Raw genomic sequence first — 14,522 nt, forward strand, 5'->3', positions numbered from 1 at the left:
GTTCCCCTGTTTCCTGCTGCTGCTTTTATTTAGCATAATGTAGAATCAAAATGCCCTGGCTCAGTGTGTGTGTGTGTGTGTGTGTGTGTGTGTGTGTGTGTGTGTGTGTGTGTGTGTGTGTGTGTGTGTGTGTGTGTGTGTGTGTAAGAAAGAGAGACCATATTTAATTGTTTTGCTTTTGGCTGGTCACTGTTGAGTTAAACAGACAGGGTGTTCTGCTTTCTGTTTGTGGTCTTTAGGTTCTGCAGTCGTATAGTGGCAAAATGTATTGGTCATCTTTCAACAAGCCCTCTGAGCCTTGATGAGGCTGAGGTTGATACGCTGAAACCTGTGATTTCCCTTACAGTCGGGGCACCAGTAAGCAGAACACTGATGAGCTAAATTGGAACTTGAGCAGGGTGTGTGGATGGTCCTGTACGTAATTGTTCCGCACAAACATGTTGTGCTGCCTATTGGGATCCGAGTGCATTTGGAAGAACAAGCTTGGCATTCATTGTTGTTTGCAGGTTTGAATTTGAATTGAATTTTTTATTTTATTTCAGACATATCAAAAACAATTCAAAACTAAATGAAAAGCATACAAATACAATAAACAAAATGTATGTTTAAATGACTTCACAAAAAGAAAAAAAAGAAAAAAAATTATCTGTATTGATGTGATATGCCTGAAAAGGAGCAGGAAGAAGTATACACTTATTTAATCCTACCCCTTCTCCATAGTAAAAAATAAAAATATTTATTATATTCGCTTCTTGTAATCCATATAATCTCTATACAATCTATCTATACAATTGGCGATACTAATTTTCAACATGTATGTAAACAAAACCTTCACTGGTTGGTTCCTATCATACCACAATTAACATTTGGCAAATGTATAAAGACACACTCCAAAATGTACACATTGCAGAAAGGGCATGCATGTAATAGGGAGTGGAACATGTAGGGATCACAAAATAAAGCAGAAAATAGGAGACTCTGGGAAAGTTGACGTAAGTTAATTAAAAACAAAACAAAATCCAGCATCTAATGTAACTCTCATCAGCAGCTACCTCACAGACACTACACACACTTTACAGCACAGCTCCTGCTGAGAGCATCTGTCCCACCAGTAGTCTGTTTAAGAGACAGCCTTCCTTACTCAAACATTTAAAATTACAGGAGGATAGTCTGCACGGTATAATACCTCTCAGTCTCCTTGGCAACTGGACCAAAGACTCCTCCTCCACATACAAACAAACAAATGTGCACACTCACACACGCACACACACACACACACACACACACACACACACACACACACACACACACACACACACACACACACACACACACACACACACACACACACACACACACACACACACACACGTTTCAGCCCTCTCACAATCTGAGGTGTGATATTATGTGAGAAGTATTTACTTCCCACCTGACAACACGAAAAGTGAGTTGAGAGTAATACAGTGGTCACGAAACACTACTGTTAATCCAAATGATTTGCAACTTTTCGATTGTCGTGACATTACAAGTGACCTCGGCAGACAGTCAAGAGTCTGCCCATTGCAAAGTGTCATCTTGTTTGGATTTCTGGACACTTGCTGGAAGATCATTGATTATGTAGTGTGGAATTTCACGTGTGTGTGTGTGTGTGTGTGTGTGTGTGTGTGTGTGTGTGTGTGTGTGTGTGTGTGTGTGTGTGTGTGTGTGTGTGTGCGCATGTTTGTGTGTGGCATGAAGTGCCAAATATCCTTTTTTTTTGGTAAGTTACATTCCATAGTGAGGGTCAAATGCAGTGCCTGAAAATGATTAGAAAGAAACCTCCCTAAAGGTTACCGTTTCACTGTTGTTGTTTACAGCAGCAGGGCCCACGGTTTGGTTTACAAACATATTCTAGTCATGCGTTTGGTTCAAGATTCCTCAAAATAATTTTGTTTTGATTCATGATGACATAATTATAATCAAAACAAAGAATTACACGGAGAGAAAATATGTTTTGTAAACTAACTGAAGGCTCTGCAAATGTAAACAAGTCCCCCTCCATTGAAACTGTATCGTGCACCTTTAAGTTCTGATGCAAAAGTAAAAATATAGTTTTATAGAATGATTCAGAGAAACAAATTAATTTTAGTAACATGATGTAATAGTGTCAAGAGAAAACTACGTCATTCGGGGGATGCCTTTGACGGAATGGTAAAAAATGTCTTCAATCAAGTAGAGTCAGGTTTTTGGAAGTGCAGTTCAGTTGTCTCCCAGATGGCGAGCGAGCGTCTTCTAATTGCAGCTCACATTAAATGAGTCAGTCGGTCCTCCTACACCGTCTGTGTGCCTGTTTGTTTTTGTTTATCAATCAGTTGTAGTCCACTCCACATCTATCTGCCAGTCTATTTATGAAGTATTAATTATTGACTATATATTATAGACACATACCAATATACGAACAAACATAATGGACGTTTGCTAATGTCTTGAATTGGATTTGAACGGATCTCCTTTATTTTTAGCCTTCCTTCGTGACTTGATAATGTTTTAACGCTGGTTTGTTTTGGCTCTGCCTGCTGAGATTTTTGGGCCAATGAGATTCTCTTCCAGAGCGGCGCAATGTCTGCCTGTCTATTTTTGTAGCCAAACTAGTGGTGTTGCTCCGGGGATGCCAATGTCGACCCTTCTGAAATATCAAAACAGCTTTGAGATGGATTGCCTGAAATTTCAGTGCGCACAAGATGCATGTTCAAATATCCAGTGAATTATCCCAACACCAACGCATTCGCACTTAATTTTGTAAATTTTATATCTCGACAACTCTTGCATGAAGTGGAAATAAATTGCTGGCAACACGGGCTGCATTGTAATAACTCTGGTGATCCCTTGGCCTTTCAACAGGTCAAATGATTTGGTCTTTGGTCATAAACCTTATAACAAGACAGACATTCGCTTAAGTCTCGGCTGTTCTTTGTGTTTTGTGCTCATCATCAAATGTAAGCATGCTAACATATTGCTTAATAGTCTCACTGAGCTGCTAGCATGGCCACAGCTTCTAAGTCCTGTTTATCTTTCCATTGATAGTAATGCCATTCAATCAACCTCACAAGCATGATGCACCATTATGACCCTAATGACAATAATAAAAGCTGTGCAGGATCTAAGATAGACAAAAAAGCAAACTAGTCTCTTGCTCTCCAGAGTTCATTCTGTTCAGTTCAGCCTAGTGTCAGTCAGATGTGAAATGGACATGGTGAGCTGTGAAAACACACACACATCACACAGGAGAGCCGCAGCTCCTCTCCCTACTCACCCGCGCTTTCTTCCTCTCTTCATTCCCCCCCCCCCCCCCTTCATTTTCGTCCAATTTCAGATTTGGGCAAATATTATCTCATACCTCAGATTCCTATGTGTGAGTTACCGAGTGAGCAACCAGGACAAATAGTGGGTAGTGTTAGTTTTGTTTTCATGTGATGATTTCTGTGTGTGTGTGAGAAAGAGAGAGAAAGAGAGCGAGCAAGAGGATAATGCTTGTTACAGTTTCCTCTACGGACAATTTACGATGCAAACAGTAATCAGTCATTTTTTCAGCGTGCTATAGTAAACTGGCTGTTGTTACGAGAACACCATCCAATCTGTGCACCATTGTCGGGCTGAATTACTCCTCGAACAACTTGACATTTAATTATATTTATAATCAGTGTTTTTGTGTCCTAATCATAGATGTGGGGGGAGAGGCCCGGGTGCCAAGGGGTCAGAGGCTTTTAAAGGCTTCAGTGCGCTTCAAAATAGGTGATTGTTCTTTAATTATAACATTTGTTTATGGGCCAGGTGTGTTGAGGTATGAAAATAAGCTGCACTTGATCAACTTTATCAGGCTTTTGATTCATTCACCCTGACTTTCACTCAGATAATGTATTGACGATGGCTCCCGACCTTGTTTTTCTGATGTTCCCCCACACTCCTGTCAGATGAGCTCAAGTATCCCTCTATCAACGCCCCCACTCATTGTTACAAATGTGCTTATACAAATAGACTTTAACCTGGACGTTATTATATAACATCTGTGCATACACATCATTCACAACAAGTATGTGGATTTTTTTTTTTACAAACGCACATAGCCCTTGTTGGGAATCACTGAATATAAATAAAAAAGCATTTGTTTGGCTACTTGACCACCACAGATGATGTAATCATGTTGTGGTACTTATATGGCAAATCTGACCATTGTCATTTGTTCAGACTTAAAAAAGTAATTTTTTCTGACTGGCAGATGGTAAGTTTTTCAGCCAAGTACAATGGTTCTTTGTTGTCATTTATCTGGGTTGTTTATATCTCCAGCTCTCTTCGAGGAAGTGTAGCCTTATCACTCAGGATGATAGAACACACCCCGCCCCCCCCTTCCACACACACGCACACACACACACACACACACACACACACACACACACACACACACACACTCCCCTGAACATTTCTCATCAACTCACTTTTGATATCAGTTTCAGCTCAATGTTCATGTTATTTGAAAGACAAGAGCACAACACCAGCAAGAAAAATAAGGACCTGTCTATATCCTGATTTTTAAACAAGTCAAATGACTCTGCGCCAAGATTCCGTCTAGAATGGTTGATTCTTACATGGAAACAGGAACAGAATCAAGAAAGTGTCAAGTTGAAGTAAAGTGATAAATTAAGTTGAACTTACATCGAACCCCTCAAAGTCAACACTGGGCCGACACCAGGTCAGACTGCTGAGAAATATTGGACTACATGATACCTGATGCGGAAACTATAAATGGTGATGTGCCTGCAGGAAGTAGATATTGTTCATAGGATCACCTGCTGTCACAGTCTATCAGGTGATGATATTGACACCCAAGTGCGATAAAGAACAGACAGCCGCCATAAAAGGGTAGAGAGGCAGCAGATGTTTTAATAGGTGCTTTAAGCTGATAAGGCTCTCTGCAGTTCGCTCAAGAACATGTACTTACTGTAACGCAATACTCCTGCCATCTTTAACCTATTTCGTCATTTCCCACTCGTCGACAGTCCTTTGTTACTGTTAACCAGATAAACTATAGGCAAGATGTATGTAGGCCTAATCTTATCTTGCCTCATCGCAATTCGTTGTGTAATGTGCAAACGTGAATCTATTTTTAGCTATGCAAGCGGTATGACTTCTAGGGATTTTTCTTTTTAACCTTTATTTACCCAGGCAAGCAAATTAAGAACAACATTCTTATTTTCAAGTGCAGCCTAAAGGGGAAGAGGGAGGGGAGTGCTAAAAGTGAAAACAAGGTTATATATATATTACATTTTTAAAAAATATATATAAAATACACTTTAAAAAATTCAATATAATACAATACAATAAAATAAACAGTTAATCAATAGGGTATGACAAGAAGGGCTACTAGCAGGTGCAGGAGTCAACTATGATTTGTTGCAGATTTTGTTTGAAGACAGAGAGAGAGGTGAAGACAGAAAGTTTTGAAGGGTGTACCAGTCAAAGGCTGCAGCGAACCGGAAGGCACTGCGTCCAAAGACAGTGCAGACTTTGGGGATGGAGAGGTTGATGAATGCACTGGACCTTAGATTGTGGGCAGGGTGGGAGAGGTGTAGAAGAGAAGAGAGGTAGAGAGGTGTTATGCCGAGGATGGTTTTATAGATGAGCAGAAACCAGTGATGGAGCTGTCTGGTGTGAAGGGAAGTCCAGTCTACCAGGTTGTAGAGGTCGCAGTGGTGAGTAGTGAATGGAGCCCCTGTAGCAAAACGGATGGCAGAATGGTGGAGTGGGTCCAATTTGCAGAGAGTGGATTGAGATGCAAGTCTGTAGATGGTGTCACCGTAATCGAAAATGGGCAGGATGGTCATTTTGACGAGTGTGTGTTTAGCTGCATGAGTGAAGGAGGCCTTATTGCGGTAAAGGAAGCTCAGACAAGCTTTGACTTTAGATTGTAGGTGCTTGATGTGGGTGGTAAATGAGAGGGATGAATCCAGCCAGAGGCCAAGGTATTTGTAACATGATACAAATTCGAGTTCAGAGCCGTCGGCACAGAGGATTTTTGGGACAGAGGTGGGAGCGTGTTCCCGGTCAAAGATAATGCATTTGTTTTTTTTGATGTTGAGGAGAAGATGAAGGCTATGGAAATGCTGTTCTACAGAAGTGAGACTGTGTTGTAGTGTGGTCACCACAGAGGGGAGAGAAGGGCCCTCTGAGTATATGATGGTGTCATCAGCATATAAGTGCATCTTGGAGTTGCCTGCATTCCTGGTTATATTGTTAATGTAGATGGAGAATAGCCTAAAATAGAACCCTGTGGCACCCCTTTGGTGATGGTGAGAGGGGCTGATTTGATGTTATCCGATTTAACTTGCTGGACTCGGTGGATTAAGTAGCTGGCGAACCAATTGCAGGAGTGTGGTGAAAGACCGATGCTGGAAAGCCTCTGTAGGAGGATGGGATGGATGACAGAGTCAAAGGCCTTAGAGAAGTCAATGAAGGCAGCGATGCAGGTCTGCTTGGAGTCCAGAGAGGAAACAATATCATCCAGGACCTTCAGCGTGGCTGTGGTGCACCCATGGCCTGGCCGGAACCCAGACTGCAAGTTGGACAGGATGTTGTTGGAGGTTAAGAAGTGGCTGAGCTGTTTATGTACCAGTTTCTCTAAGACCTTAGCCAGGCACGGCAGGATGGAAATAGGCCTATAACAGTTGGGATCAGAGCTGGAACCTCCTTTGAAGAGAGGGAAGACAAGTGCGGATTTCCATTCTAAAGGGAAGATGGACAGTTCCAGAGACATGTTGAAAAGCCGTGCGATGGGGACAGCAATGACAGGAGCAGCAGCTTTTAAAAACATAGGCTCGAGCCCGTCAGAGCCAGCTGACTTGTTGGAGTCCAGTTTGGTGAGATTCTCTAAGACTTCTGAGGTCGTAATGGGTCTGAAGGAGAAAATGCCAGAGCTGGAGGTTGTAGGTGAAAGTGAAAGTGAAGGAGCAGCAGTGGAGGGCTTAGTAGGGAAAACATGAGCTGAGTTAACAAAATGCTGATTGAAAAGTGAGGCCATATGAGACTTGTCAGTAACAACAGTGTCACCAAAGGTCATTGCATTGGGAAGGTGGGGTGAAGTGAGCTTGTTTTCCATGGACTTAACCGTTTTCCAAAACTTCCTGGTGTCAGAGCCGCAGGATAAAAAAATGTCCAGAAAATTAGTGACTCTAGCTTTTCTGACGGCCTGAGTGCTTTTATTTCTGCATTGCCGAAAGGCAAGCCAATCAGCAGGAGACTGGGAGGAACGGGCTTTCCGCCATATGGTGTTCTTCTGGCGAATTAAAGCAGCCAAATCATTTGAAAACCAGGGGCTGAAACGATCCTTGATCCGTAATTTTAAGAGTGGAGCGTGTTTATTGATGATCTGACTGAAAGTTGATTTGAAAAAGGACCAGGCCACCTCCATAGTAGGGAGAGTATTAATTTTGTCCCAGCTCGCTGCAGCAGTGTCGTGGAGAAAGGCTTCCAGGTCAAAGTTCTTCAGGGAACGTTTGGAGACGATCACGGGTGGGCGCTTAACTGAGGAGCCGGAGCGCGTGCAGGCAATAGCACAATGATCACTCAGATCTTGACTGAAGACACCAGATTTATAATTAGAGGGGGCGTTTGTGAGTATGACGTCTATCAGCGTAGCAGATGAAGGAGATTTTAGATTGAGTCTGGTGGGCTCTGAAATAATTTGGTAGAGGTTTAGGGCGTCAAATTGCCGAACAACCAGATCTGGGGGGGTTAGTCATGTCCCAATTCAAGTCCCCCAATAAAATGAACTCGGAGGAGATGTGTGGGGCCAGAAGTTCAGTGAGAATAGTTAAAGAACAAAGTGGGGCAGAGGGTGGTCTGTAGCAGACAGCAACAGAGAGAGAGAAATTGTTGCACAGTTTGATCTTTAACACTAGCAGTTCAAGTAGCTTAGGAACAGATTTTGACAGAGCAACAGGGATTGCAATGTTTGTTTATTTATTTAAAAAATTGGAAAACTCAAGAATATATTGCTGTGTTATATGGTACAGTCAATACTTATTTGTACAATACTTTGTTTTATCATCAAATAACTGCCAATCTGTTTCTGAACTGTTTCTGAACGTAGCATCCTCTCGTTACATCAGGCTGTTGTTGGTCAAATTAATAGACCTACCTTATTTACCTTGTTAAATATGGGCTTACAGGGTCAGACACAATGTCCTTCAACAGGAGGATCAACAATCCCAACTCGCCCCAGAGGTGAGCTGCTGTTCAAGAGCTGATATCTGACCTTCAACCTCACTTGAAAGGGTGATAGGGAAGGAGAATTTCCCTTGTGGTACTCACTTCAGCATATTATTATTATTGCATTACAAAGATAAACTAGCATGCTGATGGAATCTGGCAGACACAGCTGCTGCCTGTTGCAGCCTGTTTATCTTATTTCAGGCGCAGATATCAATTTTTTTTGCACCGTAATGCTGCCAAAGATCGACAAACACCAAGGAATCCAGCCTCTTTGAGGACGCAAGCTGGTTACTATTTTGGGAAAAATTGAGACTTATCGGAAAAGCCAGCGCGATCACATCATGAGCGTGTGTGTGTTGTTGTGTGCCAGCAGGGCCAGAGCATGGGGTGATGATGAGGACTATCCCCAGCTGATCTCAGTGCAGATGACCAGGGATGGCCACAGCATCACCTAAAAAGTAAGTCACATATTGAAACTGTTTTCAATAAAGTAAATAAAAACAACTAAGCAACTAAACAACTGCTTTTTAATTTACAAATAACACCATTTGGGTTATTTGGTCAAACAGTTAGCATCAAAGTGCAAAGTTGATTTTGTTTAATCACTGGGAAACCCAGCTTAGCTGACCACAAGAGGGTACAGATTCTGTACTAAACCCAGCGTCAATATGTCGTCATATTGTTTATGAACAAGGTCTTTTAAGTTCATGCTGAAGTAAAGCACACCTGTGTGGAAACTCAGAGACACTCAATGGAAAAATGCAAATATGGCATTTTTCCACTGTCACTTTTGGCCGCGCCTATGTCTAGGGTCAGGTGTCATTTGTTTAGTCAACAGAAAACAGACACATACTATGCAACTGCAACATCCCTGGCATGTAATTCCACCCACTCTCACAACCTTGTTTCCTCTCTATACATTTACTACCAATACTTTCAACGGTTTTATTACTTTGCAGTTTGTTGGATGACGTAATAAACATAGGACAACAACAAGAGGAACAGCAGCAGCAAGAGGAAATCCTGAGCTCGCTGGAGACGATTGTTCTCTCCATAATTCTCTCCGTCATTATCATTATGACAGTGTTTGGCAACCTGCTAGTCATGGTGGCACTCTGCAAGGACAGACATCTACGGTGAGCCTGTTGTCTTTTTGTTTTGGGGGGGGGGGGCATTTTCAATCCTTTATTGATAGAGCAGAGAGACAGAGATGAAATTGGGCAAAGAGGGGAATGACATGCAAAAAAACGGCCATGGGTCAGATTCCAACCGGGTCTGCTGCGAAGAGGATTTAGCCTCATGGGGGGTGGGGACGCTCTCACCACTACACCACCAGCGACCCAGAGCATGTTGTCTTTTGCAGACATTCTGAAAGAAGTAACAGTGGTCCAATCTGACTGTTAAGTTCCAACAAAATGAGAAGGGTCTGTCTGCAGCCAGATAAATCCTTGCAAAACGCAAACAAAACTTTAAGGCACCTCCATCTACTCTGCCATACTGTTTATACTGTTCACATTTTAAGTATTTTAAGAGTTTCCTTTAATGTAAACAAAAAGTTATAGTATACGTAGGAAAGTTGTTAAATTAAGTCAATTGTGACTTTAATAAGGTAAGAATGATATTAGGTTTGTTTTATGTTTTACAATGTCATGTTGTCAATGTGTGTTGCAGTGGTTTCTGTGTGTTTTGAGAGTAGGTGGTTCAAACCCATCAAAATGTCAAAGCGCTCACATTACAGCAAGCCTGTCCTGAAACATTCTTGTAGATTGGAACTTTGTTCCTGCGACATTTTGTGACTTCCCTCACAGTCAAACTATGGCAATACATGAAAAGTTTTACAAGGGTATTTTAATATCTCTCATTTATTTAATGTTATTTTAAATCAAACATTTCACTGCATTTCTATAAACAGACCATCTTTGTTATGTCTGAACGCAAAGCTGGACACATGCCAGTCGCTTCATATTTCTGTAAAGTCACTCTCACATGTGGCAGATTGAGGGGCAGCACCTGTTAAGGTTAGAGATGCAAGCATATTATAGTCGCACGAAACATGATGGTAAAGTACACCCTGGGCTTTTACTCTTAAGACTTGTATGCGTCGTTCTTGGTCTTAACATGTTAGTTGCTCTCTACTCTCCTCTAAGAAAGAAGAAGACTAACTACTTCATTGTGTCGCTGGCGTTTGCTGACCTGCTGGTTGCGTTGGTGGTGATGCCATTTGCTGCCATCGAGCTGACTACAGGCCAGTGGCAGTATGGAGAGATCTTCTGCCTGGTCCGAACGTCTCTGGATGTCCTTTTGACTACAACATCCATCCTGCACCTCTGCTGCATTGCACTGGACAGGTTTGTGAGGTTTGAGAGAGACAGGACAGGAGGGGTTTTGAGCCTGCATTATAGGCTTTGACAAATTACATTTCCACCACAGATGCATATCATACTCCATGAGATGCTTGAAGCCAAATAACACTACAATTTAAAAGCTATAGTGCGTAACTTTTTCCATATAAATGAATGTCGGTTACATTCAAGCCATCGCCAAATGAGTTGACACAAGGTTCATCAAGCCTATCAGCTCCAAAAAACTCTCTCTGTATTTCTCAGTATGGCAGAGTTTACTCACTGGCGTCACCCCCTGACACTGGGGAGCAGGAGCTCAGAAAAATCCCAAGAATGGCCCAAGACATGTTTCAGTTGTTGATTCTACTGCTAAGAAAAAACTGGACGTACAGCATAATGTATACAATTCATAAGCGAAGGGTTACCTCATGTAGATGTGCCGATAGTGTTGTTGTAATTACTCAGAATTCCTCATTGGGGTGATAGAAGTTACGCACTATAGCTTTAATGCATACATATTAACACTTGCAAATGTACTTAATGAAAACACAATCCTGTCCAAACATTGAGAGCCACTCATGATACAGTATACTGTGTGACAGTGTGTGTGTGTGTATTATTCTAGGTATTACGCTATCTGCTGCCAGCCGCTGGTCTACAGACACAAGATGACCCCGGTCAGAGTGGGAGTGATGCTAGGCGGCTGCTGGCTTATCCCCATATTCATCTCTTTCCTACCCATCATGCAAAGCTGGAACGCCATTGGCATCGAGGACATTGTGAGTTTCTAGTAGCTACGATCAGATATCGTAGGGTTTGGCATGACATGTAGTAATGAGCTCAACAATAACTGCTAGTTTCATTATTATTATTAAAATATGTTTTACAATCCTGCATCAACTAAATATGGAATATATATTGCAACAAAGTATTGCACAGAAAAGTTAATATTTCTGCCTCAAACGCCTAAAGACAGATATGATCTGTCTGCAAGGGCAAATCTAAGCGTGGACCTTTCCAACCGAATATTCTCTGTTTCTAATAACGTTCCAAATCCCTTGAACAATGACAAGGTAATGCAGTGATCAACAAAACAATTCCAGTCCCCGTGGAGGGGCTCTTGCTGCGAGCAAAGACGGCACTTCAACAAGCATTTTCTGCTGGGTTGGATATGTTTTGGCGTGAGGGTTATTTCCAAGCTGCCCTGAAATGAGCTGCAGGACTCCCAGGGGCGCATGGGGACGGATGAATTTATTCTGCCCGAGTTAATGAAATACATGAACCCTTTTTACCTGTCTTTTCAGTCAGACAAACAACAATCTCCTGTTTTTAAAAAGCTGGCTGAATGTCATGGAGTCATACAGTATGTACCTGACTGATTTAGGCCAGGTTTGATGTTTTCTTTAAATACACGTCTTTTCTTCTTTGGTCAATCTTTTTTTTTTCTTTTCTTTTTTTTCTTATATTATGAGAATTTTCATTGCAACTGATCCTTTCTGCCCTAACCCAAAAATGAATTGTTTTAAACTGAAACTACTTGTCACTCCAGCTGTCAAAAAGCCACAAGAACCGGTTCATTAATGTGACACAAGTAATACAATACAGTACAGTATGTCTGCTTGGGTTCAACTGTGTCTGCAGTATTTTTTTTCTCGCAAAAGTGAGGCTCTACACTCTAGTACTCTTAAACGCTACTTGGTTAGGATTTTACTGCCCCATTGCACAACATTACCAATTTATGAGCATGCCGAGCTCACAGGGTAGTTCATCAGTACTTAAGCCCAATTGCTATGCAAGGGGATGAGATAAAAGTCACTTTTCAGCTTGAGGCACTTTTCTACCTGCACGATTTTCAATTAACTCTGAACTGCTCATAGTGTCAATTGAGGACAAAATGTGGGCTGCTGACCAGATAGGCATTATCTCTAAATTAGTTAATAACAATGCATTATTTATATAATGAAAGTATTTAGCACATGACCTCTTTCGATATAGTTTTGCTTCAAGCTTTCAAAGTAATACCAACACCTCTTAAGTTGACTAATTTAATCGTGTTTTGTTTTCATTTATATACTTTTGAACTGTTCGGGCAGGGTTAGCTGTTTTTTTCTTGTTTCCCATGTTGATGGCACGCTTTAATTAATGTTTTAATACCTAATAAGGTTCCTATTGGCCACCAGCTTAGGTCAGTTTAAGTTGTAAATAGTACTGTTCATATATGATATTTGTGTGTGTGTGTGTGTGTGTGTGTGTGTGTGTGTGTGTGTGTGTGTGTGTGTGTGTGTGTGTGTGTGTGTGTGTGTGGTTTTGTTCCAGATTGAAGAGAGGCGAGAGTTGGCGGGAGGCTCCAACGACACCAGCTGTGTGTTCCTGGTCAACCGGCCGTACGCCCTGGTCTGCTCTGCGGTGGCCTTCTACGTCCCGTTAGGCCTCATGGTCCTGGCCTACCAGCGTATCTACGTCACGGCCATGGCCCACGTCAGACAGATCGAGACACTACAGCGGGCCGGCTCCGCTCCTGTGTCTGGTACCACTCCAGCTATCACAGTGAGGTCCTCCACTCACTCAGATCAATCGGAGCACTACCGCCTTAGAACAACAACGGGCTCCTCCTCAGAGCAGGCTCCCATAGTGAATAGCCGCATGCGCGTTGAGACTAAAGCAGCAAAAACGCTGGCGGTTATAATGGGTTGTTTCTGCCTATGCTGGGCTCCGTTCTTCATCACCAACGTGGTGGACCCCTTCATCCATTACTCAGTGCCCTGGCAACTGTGGACAGCCTGGCTGTGGCTGGGCTACATTAACTCAGGGTTGAACCCTTTCCTCTACGCGTTTCTGAACCGGGCGTTCCGGAGGGCGTTTCTGGTGATTCTCTGTTGTGGGGACGAGCGCTACGCACGGCCCGGGAGCTGCTCCTATGGACATACCCACAGAGCGTGCTCGGCTGCGTCGGCCAACGGGACATCAATGGCACTGAGGTAAAACACAGTAGAGGTACAGTTAGATTTGCACCAGTTTCTACTCATATTTACTCAATCTTTAATTCAGTACAATCAAGGGCAATGTGGCTGATGAATCCTCAAATGATTTTCCCTTTTTGTGGTTCAATTTCCAGTTGCATATGGCAAACTTGCATGTCACTTAAACATTTTCAACTTTGACCAAGGAACTTGCATCATTGGCCATTAAAAAGCAGTGCTGTGGCACATTGCACTACAAAATACAGTATGTAGTTAGTACCTACATATTTGATCACAAAAAGCCAAGTCTGCTCTGATTGGCCCTTAATATAACTGCTGGTTTGAATCTTACTGTCAGTATCTGGGGGGTGTGCTTATCATAGGTTGGGGTATTGCTGATGAGGAGGCGTGGCTTCTCCCCTTATGACTTCCTAAGGGGGGAGAAATGTGACTGGGGTTTTTGAACACAGGTTTTCAGAAAGGTGGAGAAAGAGAGAGATGGTTGTATTTTCTCATACTTCAGGAGTTTCTTGTCACACCTTAAACCAGATATAAACAACATTTTGTTGTGTCGCAGAAAAGAGCTGCTGCATTATACATTTGCCCTGTTGAACTGCAAAAGCCTCAAAAGACATAACAAGGAGACTGTAGTTGAAAATCGGGGACACACTTTAGCCAAATGACTGATTGGCTGCATGAATTAGGAGAGATTAGATTACTGCCTTTGATGAGACATTTCAAATAATAAAAATGATTTGATTTAGCTGCAGTCATTCGTTGGTCTACTCGTACATGCAAACCTGCATGCAGCACGCCCAGATATCATGATGCAACCAGCATCTCATTTAAATGAAGTCATTTTGCTTTCCTGTTGTAGGCCATGTTTCCTACTACAATTATTATTATTATTTAATATGTAAATAATAGATGTGAACATGCTGCGCCTTCTCTAAAAGCAGATGTTCATGATCAAAGC

General features: G+C 42.2%; 1 protein-coding gene across 1 annotated transcript in view; it reads left to right on the forward strand.

Annotated features, from left to right (window-relative positions):
* Positions 1 to 8,656: 8,656 nt before the first annotated feature.
* Positions 8,657 to 14,522, forward strand: part of LOC307265432 (5-hydroxytryptamine receptor 4) — a gene marked incomplete at its 3' end in the record, with an annotated part of 34,585 nt that continues 28,719 nt past the window's right edge. The window contains exons 1-5 of the mRNA XM_080047176.1: positions 8,657 to 8,702; positions 9,204 to 9,380; positions 10,392 to 10,592; positions 11,212 to 11,365; positions 12,903 to 13,564. Of these exons, the coding sequence (XP_079903302.1) occupies positions 8,680 to 8,702; positions 9,204 to 9,380; positions 10,392 to 10,592; positions 11,212 to 11,365; positions 12,903 to 13,564 (1,217 nt within the window). The 5' untranslated portion in view covers positions 8,657 to 8,679. The remainder of the gene's footprint in view (positions 8,703 to 9,203; positions 9,381 to 10,391; positions 10,593 to 11,211; positions 11,366 to 12,902; positions 13,565 to 14,522) is intronic.

Source organism: Ammodytes marinus (assembly GCF_949987685.1).
Source record: "Ammodytes marinus genome assembly, chromosome: 18".
Classification (NCBI taxonomy): domain Eukaryota; kingdom Metazoa; phylum Chordata; class Actinopteri; order Uranoscopiformes; family Ammodytidae; genus Ammodytes; species Ammodytes marinus.